General features: G+C 37.9%; 2 protein-coding genes, 1 long non-coding RNA gene and 1 pseudogene across 3 annotated transcripts in view; 2 read left to right on the top strand and 2 right to left on the bottom strand.

Annotated features, from left to right (window-relative positions):
• The window catches only part of LOC103714406 (shewanella-like protein phosphatase 1), a 28,106-nt gene extending 24,514 nt beyond the window's left edge, over window positions 1-3,592 (top strand). Inside the window, exon 12 of the transcript XR_005511199.1 lies at window positions 3,214-3,592. The gene's annotated coding sequence lies outside the window, so the exon portion shown is untranslated. The remainder of the gene's footprint in view (window positions 1-3,213) is intronic.
• LOC103714366 (protein trichome birefringence-like 34) lies at window positions 1,183-6,982 on the bottom strand. Its single transcript, XM_039124939.1, has 5 exons — window positions 5,938-6,982; window positions 4,891-5,062; window positions 3,731-3,933; window positions 2,282-2,440; window positions 1,183-1,659 (listed from the first exon to the last, which is right to left on the bottom strand). The coding sequence occupies exons 1-5, from the start codon at window positions 6,696-6,698 to the stop codon at window positions 1,311-1,313; spliced, it is 1,644 nt and encodes a 547-aa protein (XP_038980867.1). The 5' UTR covers window positions 6,699-6,982; the 3' UTR covers window positions 1,183-1,310.
• Window positions 6,983-8,199: 1,217 nt separating this feature from the next.
• Window positions 8,200-15,267, top strand: LOC120110304. The gene is made up of 2 exons (XR_005511200.1): window positions 8,200-8,786; window positions 14,442-15,267. It is a non-coding gene; the product is annotated as an uncharacterized LOC120110304 (long non-coding RNA).
• LOC103714405 lies at window positions 9,506-16,959 on the bottom strand (annotated as a pseudogene).
• Between the last annotated feature and the right edge of the window lie 878 nt (window positions 16,960-17,837).

Consider the following 17,837-nt stretch of genomic DNA (forward strand, 5'->3'; position numbering starts at 1 on the left):
AATCCTAAAATGAAAAGGAGGTCATCGCATTCCCTTCTCTTTACTTTTTCTTCTTTTGTTTCCTACCCCGGTCAGCATTTCTTTGGTCTATCTCCGCGGGTCACTAAACTAACCTTCTCTGGTCCGCTTTGGCTATTGAACTAATCTTCTTCGGACTCCCAGGCCGAACTCGGAAAGTCCAACCATAGCGAGCTCGTTAGGGACCCTAAAATAGAAATGGAGTCGCCACCTAAAAAAAACCGGAAAATGAAAAGAATTATATAATGAAAGTGGCTATCTTCCACTATTATAAATGACAACCCAATGCTCGAGAAGTTTATTGCAATCTCTTAAGAGGATCTTGAATGAGGCCTTCAGATGAAGTGTTAGGATTGTATCTTTTGCACCAAACCAATACAAAAAAAAAAAATGATTGATCTTCTTTCGTGAGATCAATTATTAGATTATATCTTGCACAAATTTTAAAGCACTTTAGATTTTCTATTTCATCTGTCTTGATAGATTTTACAGCGGGTATTGCGCGACCAGATGGTACATATTGCGAAAAAAAGATGAATCGTTTTTTCGCATGAAAAATACAACCCGAAACCTCATCAGAAAGATGCTTGTAATTTTTCCCTTGTATCGGGCAGCATATCTTTGTGAGGAAAGAGCATTCATCAAGTTCTCGTAGCTATTATGCCACATGTAAGCGTGATGAGCACTACTGTATCATTGGAGTGGGCGTCCATGTAGCTTCCTCCCTCTCTTTAAAGAGAAAAGGTAAAGAGAGGCATATCAATAAATAGTGAGAATCCATTGATAATGAGATTGAGATCACAGTCATCCATGGGACCATCCTGCTGCTGCTCACATGCATCCCATGTGCCGCGGTTGATCCACCATGTGCAAATGGTTCCTCCTCATGCAGACAAACCAATATGGAATCAGAAACAACATTATGGTGGAGCCCTGCATTCTCTCTACTAAAGAAAATTTGCAAGAGAAGCTTCTATTTCTTGCTTTTTTTACTTTAATTTGATGTGAAAACACATCAAATTTTCATAATTATGATAAGTAGGGATCTATGCTGCATGCAAATGGACGACTTCAAGTTCCAAAGTCCATCCAGGTTAAATTAGGTAGGTTCTCTATTGGGCATGCAGCTCTTTTGTTTTTAATCGACTGTTTCGACCAAGATCAAGATCAAGATATTCTGTTCGATTAGCAACCAACTTTACAATCATATTCTAACGATCGCACGATTCAAAGAATACGTATATAAGGATTTTAAAAATCTGTAATTTTATGCCCAACTAATACAATATTTGTCATCTGGACATAATATATGCGTACAAAAGTTCATTCCATGTATCAGGAACACCAGGAAGGCACCAATGTGTGCAATCTGAGTAGCTTCTAGGGTCTGCAAGTTGGTCTTCAGTTAAAGGAACATACTGCCTCCGGTAAATAGATGGATGGCCATCTTTTCGATACTCTGAAAGCTGAGTAATGTTTAGTATTTGCACATGTACACCTTTATATCTTAATCCTTCAACTGCTGCCTCGACCGTCCGCATCAATGAATAATCTGTTCCTCTACTCGCATACCCTTCTTTAGTGATTGGTTCAGTCTCAGTGTAGCAGTTTTGATCACTTGGCATACCCCATTCATCAGCCCTTCCGAAGTTAAAGATGCAGCTTAGTATAACTTGGTGAATTAGCAATAACGTGGTGGTACCAAGATATATACCATATTCATTATAAAAAAGAGAAAGGTAGCCAGCGATGTGGGGAAATTTGGCCAGTGTCATTAAGTAAACGCAGAACAATCATAAGACACAAATTTGAAGTTAGTCAGGACTGAGGCTAGATACTATTCGCTAAGGGTATAATTGAAAAGAAAAGAAAAGAAAAGAAAAGAAATATGTGCTGCAAAACAAGTGAAAAGAGGACATATAGGAAAAGTCATTGAAGGGAATTTAATTCAGGGATTAACTTGAGATAGTGGTTACTAGGAAAAATAATTGAAGGAAATAGGGAACAAGAATTGAGGGGATCTGTTGCTTCACATAAATTGCAGAAACCAGCAGCATGATCCATTCTCTCCTTCTCCCTCCCTTTTTCTTTAAGAAAACGTAGAGTAACCTCTCCTAAAGTGAGGAGTTTTCAAATCTCTGAAAATGTTTCTCTTATATGTTTGATATAAGATAATCTTTTCATCATTCTTTAATAAAATAATTAGTGCCACTTCCATCAGAATTTTACAAAGAAAAAGTGTACAAAATGAAGAATTTCTCACCAGACATGAGTAGGCGACACGCTAACGAAGAATATCTGTGCCTTGTTAGTATCCACATGTGACTCAAGCCACTCAGACCATGTTCTCAATGCTATCTCAAGACCACTTCCCATCTCAACTTCCTCGAAAGTTTTATCTTCGTCTTCAAATGAACCATATCTAATATTAAGGATCTACGATATTAGTAGGTATGCAACATGCAGTATTGAAGTGCTTATGGAAAGAAGGAAAAAAAAGTTATTATTATTGCTACTATAATTATTATTATTATGAGTCCTACTGGGGAGTGCAATTATACTACCACTTGAGCACCGGATTCCATTGTACTTGTCCTCTTGATGCATGTATCATTGGGCGAGAATTGATTTTTGAATACCATCTCAATTTTCATTTTTATTGGGGCTGCATTTATAGATTTAATAATAGATAAAATACTTATCAGGATTTACTCAGGCAAGGAAAAATTCTTATTCCTTATGTGACAAGGACTTGAGTTTTAGAGCTCTCTATGTGTATGTTTATGTATGTATGTGTATGTATGTATGTATCTATGTATGTATGTATGTATGTATGTATGAATGTATATTTCTAACCTTTGATAAAGGCAAATGATAGAGATTGGCTTGTCAGGGCTTCCAAGCTCATATACTAGGAGGTATGTTTCAGGATTCAAGTTTTACTTCCGTATTTTTCATCATATAATCTCTATAGTTACAGTCAATCAGTGGATTATCTCCCCATCAGTAAAAAGGCAACTCCAAAATTACCCTTGATTTATAGACATTTTGAATATTGTACAACATATTGATAGTTTAGATTATTATTTTGTAGTTCTAATTATTGAATTTGGGAGTAGGTGTGCAGCAGTTGTTGTTGGTGGTGGTATTTTTTTTTTTTTGGTGCATATTGTCGTTGTTGTTATTTGGGTACAGAAAGAAGGAGAAAACACAGCTATCTTAGAAATGCACAGCCATAGAACTCAGCTGAGAGCAGATCGAGATGCCAGTTCATGTGGATGACAAGTGCATGACTGCATGCTAATATCTTGGTATTTTCTTATCATAAATATGTATGCCTATTTCTTTAACGCAAAGATTGAGATTTTGTTGTTTAATAAAAGTTTGGGATGTTGAATGGGTTAAAGAGGTAGAAAATGGCAAAATTCATCAGATAGAATACTATAAATAATAATTTCTGAGGTGAATTTTGTTTCTGGATCTATATAACATGACTACTAATGAAGTGGATTTTTGGTGTAATTAATGAAATTTTAAGCCTATATGCAAAAGATGAATGCTGATACTTTTTTTTTTTTAAAAAAAAAAATCTTTTATCTTCTTCTTCTTCTTCTTCTTTCTTTTGCATTTTTTTAACAAAAAGCGGGATTCCAACCCTTTTTTATGAAGATTAAAAGGAAACACATGCATGATTGTATGCACTAATACTTACAAAATTTTCAGTTTAATCCCTGGCTTTTTCCACCAAAGATAAGAGTTGAATATGATTATGTCAGCATTTGTCCAGTGCTTTGCATGCTTTTCAATTGAATGAGCCCGGATGATTCTATCTGGTGATCGATGGATTATTGGATCATCACCATTTGACTCCAGCAGCATCGGTGACCAATAAAAGTCAATCGTTACATTGAATTCCTGAAATTTAAGCAGCCCCCTCAATAAAAAGAACTTACTTAAAACACAATTAAGATTTGATGAGGTTGGCCTGAATGCAAAGAATTTTCAAAGAACCTGCTTTGTAGCCAGATAACAGTGAAAATGGGTGGATGGAGTAGCCTCTAATGGATCATCCAATCGGCAGAATTCTTTAGAATAGTTTCAAGAGATAATTAAAAGATCAAATTTATCGAGTTTATCGGAAAGTTGGAAACAGTTCAGCACAGATGCCACATGATGTTGGTTGGTGCAACAGTAAAGTGGACTATAATTAATCCAACCGCCCCTATGAACTGCACTGTGTGAATCAAATGTAGAATCAGAGTGCAATCCACGAGAGTGTTGGATATCATTCGCACTTCTTGCACCATTTCACATCATTGAGCTGGTTCATGATCAGGAAGTTAGATATTGATGGCAGTAGATAGGGATGCCAGGATGAATTTTTTGTACTCTTACGAAGGTCAAAACGAAAAATTGCCCTTTCTCATGCACGTCCACACGCATACACACGCACACATCAAAGGCATGGTTTTGACGTTAAACGAACAACGAAAAATTTTGTAAAATGGTTTGGACATGTAGAATATATGTGAGAAAATGTTGGTTAAGTGGGTCTTTAGAATAGATAAATGGATGGGTAATGGAGCAATAAGAATAATAAGATCAAAGAATCCTTGGAGGGAGGCAGTGGATATTAATCTAGCAGTACTTTTCTTTGCAAACAACTTGTCTTAGAAAACAAATGCGAAATAGATGGCTAAGTTGATTCTATAAATCAAATTACACCGAAGGTCCTTTGTTCTCCAAAGCCTCTGTTTATGAAACCGAGGAGGCACGGGTCTTGGGTATGGATTTAATCTTATGGATACTTAGGAACCGCTTGGCTTTCCACATCTAGGAGAGATGAAGTGATGACCCTTATATAATACATACCTTGGATTTGAAGGACAAGAGACTGCCATTAAATTTCATAGCTTTGTGTTCGGGAGGTAAAGATGACCCCACAAGGCACACCATGGAGACCCATTGGTTCCTATTGAGGGAGTCCCCAACAAATACCATCCTTTTCCCTCTGAGCCTCTCTAGCAATTTTGTGGCGTCGAACCTGCATGTCAACAGCGAAGAAGCATCAAAAATTTAACTAAAATTTCTTACAACCTATCAACTAGTAGCTGTGTTTATTTTTAATTCAGATTTTTCTAGCATAAGTAATTTCTTCAGAAATTATCTTAAATAAGAAATATCAGTGACTATTATTGGATGTAATAATCTGTTTGGTCAAAATCCTGGAGCCAACTCTCTCACTAACTGGTGAACGAGCAGGTATTTTGCATATGTACTCAAACCTTCTTTTTTTTTTGAGAGAGAGAGAGAGAGAGAGAGATGGTGGAAAAGCCACCTTTTAGGTTCCGATCTGAAACCTCTCTCAAGCACATGCACAAAGGAGAGGGGTGGTTAGCGGTGGACCCAAGTCCTGTTGGCTAATGGCTAGCTAAAGATTTTAAATTTCTTCTTTAACATTTGAGTATCGGTTTTCCAGCACCAAATATCATAATCAATGCATAGAACGATAGATAATTTTTGCTTTACTAAATTAGTGTTTTTATATCTCAAGTCATTATTTGCTGACTGAAGTATCCAACTATCTTGTTTCCATACACACCAATGCTTATTTCTGTACAAGAGCTAAAGATAGAACAAAAAATGACCACTAAAACCAACAATCAATAATTAAAACACTCAATCAAGGAGTCTTAAATGTTAAATGACGGTCGATCCAAAGTCTAGGCCACAATTCCCCATGACTGAGAATTAATCCATGAAGCTAGAGCAGTTCTGTAGAGATGAACGATGATCTTTTCATGAAGAAGACATGGGAGTGGACTGTTGTTGCTAATCTATGTGCGATACTAATTAATTTCGACTTTCCATGACACACCTTGGAAATATCAATAGTAATTTCTAATTTCCATGACATACCTTGGGATATCGCATCCATGGGGTTGCCAACGCCATTTCTGATAGAGCCGATCCTTCCTTCCGAACTTGTCGCAAGCTATTTCCTCATGCATGAAGGAGCAATTGAACCCGGAGTACAGTGGATGGGTCGAGTTGTCATATACCCAGCGGCCGGAGAACAAGTCGCACTTATCGTCGCCCTTCGATGCATTCGAAGCTACAGGTGGTGGTGGTGGGTAATGGATAGCAATCCTCTCTTCTTGCCTTTCGACCTTGGATATATTGAGAGCTGCAGGTCGGGGGAGGATAGGGGTGGTTCTCTCTTCTTGCCTCTCGACCTTGGATACATTTAGAGTTACAGGTGGTGGTGGGTAAGGGATAGTAATCCTCTCTTCTTGCCTTTCGACATCGGATATATTGAGAGCTGCAGGTCGTGGGAGGATAGGGGTGGTTCTCTCTTCTTGCCTCTCGACTTTGGATACATTTAGGGTTACAGGTGGTGGTGGGTAAGGGATGGTAATCCTCTCTTCTTGCCTTCGGACCTTGGATATATTGGGAGCTGCAGGTTGTGGGAGGATAGGGGTGGTTCTCCCCTCTTGCCTCTCGACCTTGGATACATTTAGAACTATGGGTGGTGAAGAAGGGGAAGGAGTACTTGGTGTCTCTTCTTGCGGGAGATGGGCTTTGTTCAAGAAGAGAGAGATGGCGAAGATGGTGAGGAAGAGGGTGATGAGAGAGCTGAAAAAATTCCTCAGTCCCAATGGCCCGTAATAGGTGGTCATTTCCTATCCTCTATTCTTCTCTTCGATTCTTTCGTTAATGGCTGCTTGCTTTCGTTCTCCGGGCTAAACGGCCAGCTGAGGACATGGACGCTCTTTGTTTGGACGATGGCCTGGTTTCTTTATAGCGCAAGAAAGCACCAAACTACTGCAGAAAAGGAGAGAGAACACCAAACGATACAAAGAGAAGATGTACCAAATTTAAAAAAACACGATGTGAAGGAAAGGTTTGAAGGCTCGGACATCAACAGGGTTGCTGCCGGGGTGGGCATGAGCAAAATTAAAAAGCATTTGGTAGGTTGATTTGGTGGACAAACGGTCTACGATTGTAACCACTTTTTTTTTTAATTATTAGATTAGGAAGAAAGTCTTATCCATTGGTCTGAGACACAAATCTAGAATTTGCACCAGAAATATTTTAGAATATATAATCGACTCGGAACCGACAATTTGCTTGGAAGCAATTTTTCTCAAGCACCATAAATCTTTCATAGTATAAATTTATCCTTTTTTTTTTCTTTTAATTTTGAGTGACTCTAGCAGGCATCCTCACTAGAAACAAATTCATCTTGTTTTTTGTGAAATACATGGTAGAGATGCAGGCTTGAATCCTGGACCTCTTCTATGTTCAGGAATATGTCAACAAGATGAGCTATGAATTACATATGAGCTAAATTCACATATTTCTTGTCAAACCACTTTTCTTCTGTAGGGGGATGCTTAAAAAAAAAAGAGGCAACTTGGGCTATAATCGGTTTCTTTAGGAAAAAAAAATCCAAATATTAATAGATAGTTGTCTTTTGATTACGTATGTCCTGTTTCAGTTTAGGCTGAGAGAGAGAGAGAGAGAGAGAGAGAGAGAGAGAGAGAGAGAGAGAGAGAGAGGGATGCAGCTTATGGATGAGCTGTCTCCACAGAAGAACAAATCTTTAAATGGCTTGAACAGCACAAAATTATATTGGAGTAGATAAGAAAGAATCATCTCTGAAAGTGCAGCACATCTGGCTTTGGCAAATTTACTACCAACTTCCTTGCTATTTGGATTAATCTTCTATCAGCAAACATTATCTCTGATTGCTCCATAATTTTGAGAATGAAAAATGGCATTCCACCAACACAAAAGAGCCTTTGACAGTCATTGATCCAATTAGGAGATGGGATAGGAGCAGTATATGAATACTTCTTTCAGAATTACATAAGAAAAGCTTTAAATTCCGGTTTCGGGATTCATCACCAACATGATTCCTAAGATTGGATATCTAATTAACCAATTACCAGCCAAGAGCCTAGAGGTTACAAACAAATTCCTCAAAGAGAGCTGCTCCCAACAATCTAACGGAAAGGGTGGCAATCATATAATCCGAGTGCATATTACTTTTGTTCCTAACATGATGATGAGCTACCAATGCCAGACGTTTGAGAATTATTTAGCAGTTTCCAATATGATAATTGGGTTGGTGAACCATTCCAGTTAAATATATACGATGTGTATGTACGCATGCGTGTATGTATGCGTATGTATGTACGTATGCATGTATGTGTATATATGGAAATGGATTTTTGTTGGTGGCTAGTGACATTACACCACACAACCTGGCAACATGAGCATTGTTATCAATGCTTTGTAAGGAGTACTGCATTGTCTTTGTTGTCATGTCCCTTTTCCCTTGCCTTTTCTTTGACACCATCATGGAACTTTCACATCGCTAACTTTGTTACTGCTCAGTCCACTTGCTGCTATATTAAACAATACCAGGACCCTGGGGAGGTAGAACTGTGATGACAACTAAGCCACACCAGCATGGTTGGGTGAAGTCTACTCAAACAAACATGGGGGGAAACAACAGCCAATGTCTTCCCATTCTAGCTGTTCTTCAAAGCCAATCAAAACACACTGTCATGCGAATTAGGAAACAAACCAACCCCAAGGAAAGAGCACAGACCCAACGCCCCCATTATAATTGGTACCCCCATCAGAGTCTCATGTAAAGGCCACTTTATCCACAGCACTACATTCCCATGAAATCAGACTGCACGCCAAGAAGGACCAAAGAGAGAGAGTCCTGGCAAGGCAGCAGTCAACATCATGAGGTAAGATTCTTATTTGTGTCAGCATCAAACATTTTTATAGTATTCTCATCTGAACCGGTTCTTGGGTGGCAAATTTTGTCTTGCATCAGGTCTGGTTATGGATGTTTCAAATATGGATTGACACTTAATTAAAAAACACAGATAAACTTCTTTAGGAGAAGATGCTCAGTATGATTTTCTTTTCCAGTCTTGTCTTAAAAGAAAAGAACGTTCCTGCATGGGTGTGATGATATAAACACGAAAAAAGATTTCAGAGCAGCAATAGAACACTTAGTCAGAACATTTAGTCAGACTCATTTGGTTTGTAGAAAGAGAAACAAGAAAAAGTATGATCGATGGTAAAATATTTTATCTTTTAAATAAGCAACTACCTACTTGTTCATTTAGTTCCTAAAATCTATCCAAGTTATTTGAATTTGAACCTAAAATTAACTCCAAGCACACTTGCAATCACATATATAGTCCTCGTTATTTCCACCCAAGCAGTAAATCATTCAGAACAACTATGTAATGGATTGGCAAACCATCAGAAATTTGTGTATTTAGAAAATGAAATGCATTCTATCAGGTGGCGCTTCATTTTAACTAAAGCACTGAATATAAGCACAAAAAAAGTGAAGCATCGTCATACTTAATAATCTGCAAATCCAAATATCATTTTCTAGAAATTATTAAACTGAAGGGGGAATTTCACCTCGACATGCTGGCTCATAGGTGAGTGATGGAAGTCCAACCAATAATATTTTTGCAATCTAATGAAGTTTTCCCTCTGGGAGAACTAAGTTCTTCCATCTAACATTATGATTGGCTATTTACACAAAATAAAGAAGAAGACAGAAAAGAATGAAGATCGGCCGACCAATAAGAAATATTCTCTGGGCCACATAGATCAAAATAAATGTAAAGATGGAGAAAATCTAAAATTTCCTGGCCCAAATTAAACCTGCTTTTCTGATCTTGCATCCTAGTATTAGGGATTATCACCGACAATAATATCCATTAGAAATAATATAGGCATATAAAAGTTCATTCCACACATCAGGAACGCCAGGAAGGCAGCAATGTTTGCAGCCTGCATGGCTAGTAGGATTTGCAAGTTGATCTTCACTTAGAAGATCCCACTGCTTCCTATAAATAGATGGATGCCCGTCTTCTCTGTACTCTGAAAGTTGAGTAACATTAAGAAGTTGCACAAGTACACCTCTATCTCTTAGTCTTTCGATTGTAGCCTCTACCATCAGCATCATTGTGTAATCTGATCCTGAACCTGTATATCCTTCTTTAGTGATGGACTGTGTCTCATTGTAGCAGTTCCGGTTGCTTGCCACACCCCAATCTTCACCCCTGCAAAAAGTTAACGTGTTGCTTTTCTATTGTTGGGTGAAAAAAATATTAAAATGTCAATGTCAAAAAAGGGAAATAATACTAAAATGCCTTAATTATGTAAAACTATAGTCAGAACGATTAAAAATTTGTTGCCATGTCACAGTAGCTGCAGTTATCAAGATTAAAACAAAATTTCTTTTTTAAGTAATCTAACATAACATCGACAGCTATTATCTCAGGTGGTAGTTACCTTCCTCTTCAAGTGAGAGCAAGACTTAACACCCTTGAGCAGGCTTGTCTTATGCAATTCAAGCAATCCCCACTCACTCATACGGCCAAAAGCAGATCAACAATGGTGTCATACGTTCGCACATGTGTGGTGGCGAATAACCACCACATTCTCAAAAGTTCTCTAAACATAACAACAGCAGCAGAAGCAACAGTAATTTTGTTGTTGCCTCTGTTATTAGATAACTTAATCCGAGAGAAGTTGAAAGAAGAAAATTGGTCATAATCTTGAGAACTGTAACGATTGTGACCCAGCAGCAGCAGCAGCATCCCTGCCTTTGTCTTGAAATTCCATAGGATGTACCAATGGTGAAAAGCGACATGATCCACCTGTATTAGTTTTTTTTTTTTTTTCTGAACTCATCTAAAATAATAGTGCCGTAGAATTTCTTACCGGACATGAGTTGGTGACAAGCTCACAAAAAAGAGCTGGGTCTTTGAAGTGTTGACGTGCAACTCAAGCCAATTAGATCATGTCTTCAATGCTAGTTCAAAGCCATGAATCATCTCAACTTCCTCAAATTTTTTCGGTTCATCCTCAAACGAGCCATACCTAATCAATGAGACCACATTTGTCTTATAAGATGGTAAAGTCCATTGAGATGTTAAAGATTAAACATAACAAAATTAAAGTTTGTAAAATGAGACATGACCCCCGATCATGAAATATAATGGCAAGAAATGATTCGGCATGCTAATCATAAATGGATGGAAAGTAGTTGATTACATGAATGACTAGCAATGTTCTTGTACAGATAAGATTGGGATAAAGATGATATCATACTTTTTTCTCCCTCCTTTAGTAAAAAAAATTTGAACTCATATTTGGTTAGCATATTTGATACCCAAGCTTGAGCCAAACTCAACCAATTTTCAACTTATGAAGTCTGTAAAAATGAAATATTGGCTTGATTAAAGTTAAGGCCATTTAGTGCAAGTCTAGTCCAAAGTGCAGATACTATTATTACACAATTAAATTAGACACAAAGATTATTGTATCTACTAAATAACGTATATAATATTTAAACTTATATATGGTTGGCTTCAGGTGTTAGGTTCATAAAAGACTATATTTGGCCTGATTCACATTTAGGTAAAATAAAGAAGCCACCTTTAGTCCAATCAGATCAACTGTCTCCTGCCACATCTCACTATAATGAATGCAGTAAGCAATTTTCTGGCCCAGCCTAATTTTGTACTTCCATCTATAACATCACGAGATTGACCTTGGTTGCAATATCGAATAAATTATAAGGCTTTATTATAAGATGATAAAAATTTAGAAATGTATGATGTATGATCTATTATGCATAGTATTTTTTCATATTTTATTATGGCTGAAGTACATGCCTGGTGATTTAGTGAAAGAACTTACTCCATTTTGTTGAAAATCAGATGTTGAAGGAACTAACAGCCTGTGACTCTGCAGCTGATTGGTTTGCAAATTTTGCAAGAATATTAGAATTGCTGAATTTTTGGATTGCATGATTCCTAAAAAACATGAACAAAATGAATAGTCATGATTTGAAATATTGGCCAACCAGACCCAGTTCAGGCACTTGGCATCCCTCTCTACGTGCGGGAGGTCACTGGTCCAGACCCCAGTGTGGGCAATATGAAATGCTGTTGCAATGATTAATTTTGAGGCTATACACACCATTGCATGCTTATACGCACAAATAATTGCATGCAAGATAACACTTACAAGACCTTCATCTTCATCCTGGGCTTTTTCCACCAAAGATATGAGTTGAAAACAAGTATATCAGCATCCATCCAGTGTCTTGCATGCTTTTCGATGGCATGAGCCTGCATGATTCTACTTGATACTCGGTGGTTAAATATATGATCACAATTTGACTCCACTAGCGATGGTGACCAATAAAAGTCAATTGATGCATTGAATTCCTAAAATGATTTAAAAAAAGAGAAACCAATTGAAGTTTTCCTTGATTGCATCTAGTAAAATTTTATTGAGTCAGGTATGAGGCCACATTTTATTTTATGTTCACTTGCAAATGGCTCAGCTTTCTATTTCAATAGATATTAAGTCATGTACTATAAATTACCTTGGCCTTGAAGAACAAAAGTGAACCATTACATTCCAAAGATTTTTGATGAGTAGGTATTAGAGATTTCACTATGCACACCATAGAGACCCATTGATTCCAGTTGAGAGAGTCACCAACAAATACCAACCTTTTTCCCCTTAGCCTGTTTAGAAATCTTTTGGCATCAAATATGTTTGTTAAAAAAGACAGCATAAAAATCTCATATAACACAACAGCAATATATAAAAAACCATATTCATTTTTATCAACCAATGCAGTCAGCTATGCTTAGAAGTGGTTGCTTTTAGGCACACCAATGCTTTTGTATTTTCATTTCAAAAAGGAGCTCCTGCTAACCTGGCAGGAAACTTCACAGCTTAATCAGTTTCCTCTTACCACTTTAAAGGCATCAACTTAATAATACAACACAAAACATGAAAAAATCCATGTACCAAGCAGATGCCATAATGGCAGCATTCTCCTTGAGCTGGAATCAGCAAAGAATTTTGCAAATTCCTTTATAAATTTTTTTTGCTATTTCATTCTCAAAATGAATCTCATACTCTAAATACAACTTTTACAGACCAAGCCACGATAGGATGAATTCTCCTACAAGCAATTTCAGAACTGTTGCACCCCAACCTATCACTTCTACTCTAATACACCAAATTTCCACTGCATTTATTTGATTCTAATTGTATGTGAAACTATGTTAAACTGATATAGAGGTCAGTAAATTTACTTTAAAAAATGTTATGAGAAAGACAACAACCTCAACCAAGAAACATACATTGAAGCATCAGTCACATTTTATTAATTCTAATTCTAAAAAGTCACTATTTAACTTCTAATATTTCCATTTCCTTAACCTGCCAACCTTTGCTACATTATATTGTATGGCCTACTTTACAGTTTAGGTCTTTGATGCCAAGGTTGGAGTTCCACCTGAGCCCTTCCAGTCTAGACATTAGCTGAGTTACATGTCCAGATATGAAGTTCAGCCACCTACTCCGAGCTTCAGGGAGCTAATCCTCATTACTGAAAACAAAAAACTAGGGAAGCAAAGGGTTTTTTGCATGGGTACCCTCCTAAATATCGGATTTTACATGAATACCCTTCCAAAATTGGTATTTACATGTATACCCTCGTAAAACACTTGTTTTGCCATTCTATCCTTTTTTTATTTTTATTTTTGCATATTTACCCATGCTATCTAACGACATTAAAAAATTAACGGTTTTAAATTAAAATGATTAAAATACCCTTAATAGGTAGACATGCAAATAGATTACGATTTCGAGAGCAGAAAAAGAAAACAGGGACAATAGCATAATTTTAAAATTTTATTTTATTTTTAATTAATATAAATATGATTTTTTTAAACACCGTTAGAACAACTGTTATATTACAGGCATTTGTACAATAACAGAGTTTTACGAGGCTATACATGTAAATATCAATTTTGGAAAGGTATTCATGCAAAATCCGATATTTAGAAGGGTATCCATGCAAAAAACCCGGAAGCAAATGGTCTAGAAGGTTGGTTGCCTCAAGAATGAATCCCCTTTTTCTGAATGACTAAGCTACCAAATATAATTCCTTTTCGATCACACCAAGCACCAAACCTGATAGTGGAAATTACAGAGAATGAGGTCTCTAAGATTGAAAATAGCTCCAATGACCCCATGCTTTTACAAAGAAATTAGAAAAATCGACAGTATGTCCTTATCTCTGTGAGGCATTAAGAAGAAAAAGATTTTTTCACACTAATCTTTCTAAAAGAACAAAGCATGTAAGCAATCAAAAAGAAGTTCCTACAGCCCATGGGCCTGCCACCTCTAATTCTTATACTTAATCATTATATATCCCATACGCCACTTTGTCGTTCAGAAATAAGCACCGCAACCAAGAGTATAAGGGATTTGTTCATGTTATTGGAAAGCCAGATTCCTAAAATAAGTAACACTTGTGACCCTTTGGTCTTTGACAGACTTTTTGTTCCTCCCCTTGGTGGTGATCAGCTTTACTCAAAGAGAAGATATCAGCTCTCTTTCTTCAGCAAGAGGAAGACAGCAATAATGAGAACAAAAGGAAAGCAAACAAGAGGACTGCAGGAGAGCCAAAAGAAGACCTCAATCCCACGACCCATGAGAGGCCAGGTCCTGGTGATGACTTCTTAAAGAAGAACCCTCGTGATATAAAATTAACATCAAAATGAGCATTTTTTCTCACTTAAATGACCTTTTGCTACCCAGGCGGTTTCTCTACGTATTTTGTAAAATGTCCCGAAATTTTTGTAATCTAAGGTCATAATACTTCAATCTGGCACTTTGGTTTATCTCCTCTTTTTCATCACATCACTTACCAAGTAACTTTAATTTTAACATCAAGCACTACACAAGTTCAAGTACTTGAGGCCATTAAACGAGGGGGGGAACTAGAAGTAATGGAGGAACACATCATGACAGAAACAGTTGCCGACATTCTTTAATGTTAGATATGATGAAAATCTCTGTTAATTAATAGAGCGGTTTCCACAAACACTATTCATTACCCATATACTGCATCAAATAAATCTGAAGCACAGAGATTAAATCATTTAACTAAAACATCAAATAAATTAAAAAACGTACCCAGGGGGAGAGAGAGAGAGAGAGAGAGAGAGAGAGAGCCTCTAATGGAACAAGATAACATTTTTACAAGCAAAGCAAATTTACTAGTGTACCGTATTGGTAACTAAAACATCAATAGAATCGAAGTATCAGGAATAGAAGAGAACCTAAGGTTCGCGTTGCTCAATGTATTTAAAAAGAAAAGAAACACTAGAACATTAGCCAATTACAAAGAGAACGAGAAGAAAAGCACGGAAAACAAAAGCAATTCTTCGGCAAGATATAAAGCTCGAGAGATTCCTAATTACCGGTCAAAACAAAGGCGTGATACGGCCCACTAAAACTCCTCCCGGCCTCCAAGCTATTGATCCAATCCAGCACCTCCCTCGGCCTCCTACAATCTCCGGAATCGACGCTAATCCGCGAGTCGGGAACCGGAGAGGGGTCAGAACTCGTCGAGGAGCACATAGTCGAAGGATCTCGGTATGGATTGAACGCTAGGGTTTTGGGAGGAGAGAGGATTTGGAGGGGGGGCAGCCATCGGGATTTGGAGAAGGCGAGGAAGAGGGGCGGCGCTCTTCGCGACTCGGTGGAATCCATCACGTGCACGGCACGTGCTAAGAGGCTGTATATTTAAAAAGGTGTTGTGGAAACGCGGAACAGCTCCCGGTGGTCTGTTCGCGGACCAAATGCCGTACAAAACTTCTCGATTGAAATAGCAAGCATTCTCGCACTTCCTCGCTACAAATATCAATAGATATTCTATCAAAAAAATATCAATAGATATTCTTATTTTTTAAAGGCACATCCCCCGTGGCGTAATTAGATCTTGGGCTGTTTTTTTTTTTTGCTAAAGAATCTTGGGCTGTTTTACGGGAGATATAAACATAGATTTGTCGCGTCATCAAACCGAACATTGCAACGCTCGGTAACTGCTGGCCAACTTACTTTTGCACAAGCCTGCAGACACTATTGGCGCGCTATTGCAGTAGAGCTGATCAAAATTCGGGCTGGATCGGGCTCAGGCCGGACTCTACAACAGAAATTAGGCCCAAGAGCCTTGCCCATGCCCGGCCCGGCCCGACTGTCGGGCTTAAATTTTTGTCCAGGCCCGACTCGATTTTATAAATCTGGTCCTAGGTCTGTCTAGCGCGGCCCGATCCGACAGGCTCGATTTTTTCTTTGTTTGGAATCTGAAAATGGGCCAGAATGGCCCGACCAGGCCCGACCTGATTTTTTTAGTCGTGCCGCTTTTCCTGCCCAGGCCCGACCCATGGGCCTTTTTTAATATTCAAGCCCGAAAAATTTCGGACCGAGCTGGATGGGCTGTGCAGGCCAGAAGGCCCGTGATCAGCTCTATATTGCAGCCACCGCCAAATTTGGCCGCAGTACCGACATAGCAGAAAATACCTCGATCCCCATAATGCATTTGGTTCACCAACAAAATCAGAATCGAAATCAAAATCAAAGTACAGAATGGCCATATTCATGATGCACATGGTTGGTGATTGGAACCAAGAACAAAATCAAAATAAGATTTGAATATTAAAAAAGAATTAGAATTGAAATTTAAGAGTTTGGAGCAATTCTATTTTTTTTTGAAATCGGCATTGCAATGAAACTTTTCCATCCAAATGGTTGGAGTAGGGTCACCCATTCTTATTTCCATTCTGGAACTCGACTTTCTCTACAGTGCAAGACAGCTGCGTCCTCCGTTAATTTTAAGTAAACACCACAAGAATTGTTTGTGGTTGCCCTTCTAGGTGAGGAAATGAGAATGGTAAAAGAAGTTCCTAGTGCATAGCTTGGAAGGTTGCATCCATGAGGCAGCCATCTCCAATTCTGATACCTGAGATCGCTCCTCCCATATTTCTCGCAAGCGACTTCATCATTCATAAACGAGGATTTCAAACTAGTGTATAAGGGGTCGCTCAAGTTATCATAGATCCACCGCCCTAAATAACAAGTCACACTGCTCGTCCTTTGATCTCGTCCGAGTTGTCGACTTCTATCATTGCTGCTGATCTGGTTCTCTTTATTCGATGGCAAGGAGACGGTGAAGATGATGAAGAAGAAGAAGGCAACCAAGAGGGCTTTGAAACAGCTACCCAAAAAACACCATAGGATGGAGAGGCCTTTCAGACCAAGTATGTATATCGTGAAGCCAATGGGACTGCAGATTAGATGGCTGTTTATATAGCATGTCACTCCCACGGTACTCTTAAATAAAAAAATAAAAAAATAAAATAAAATAAAAAAACGCCATGGTCCATGGGATGCCAGCTTGTTCCTCCCAGTCACCATGTTTACTACCCAAAGGTGATGGCGTTTGCGTTGGAAATGAGTGAGCCAATGGGAGGGGGGTGACCATGACGTGTGCACACTAATGTTTCGATGGTAGGAAGAGGCCCATTAATGCTTGTGTTAGGATTTTTGTGGCTATTTTTTTGAAGGCGCATGCATTGCTAACTCCAGATTACGTAAATATTTGGCGGTCATGAGATACGGTCTGGGGAGTGGATTGCTGATTCCTTCATTTTGTTTTTTTTATTGGAAATCAATACATTGCTCAGACAAGTTTACTTTTTGAGTGACTTTGCTGAGGTACAATTAATTTATCATAGTAAATATTTATATTTTATAAGCACAAGTTTATTTTGACAAATATTATTATTTTTTTATCTGGATGATCATTGGTATCCCGTTTCATCAATATATATATATATATATATATATATATATATATATATATATATATATATATATAATTATTT

The sequence above is a fragment of the Phoenix dactylifera genome, chromosome 3 (assembly GCF_009389715.1).
Source record: "Phoenix dactylifera cultivar Barhee BC4 chromosome 3, palm_55x_up_171113_PBpolish2nd_filt_p, whole genome shotgun sequence".
In the NCBI taxonomy this organism is placed as follows: Eukaryota; Viridiplantae; Streptophyta; class Magnoliopsida; order Arecales; family Arecaceae; genus Phoenix; species Phoenix dactylifera.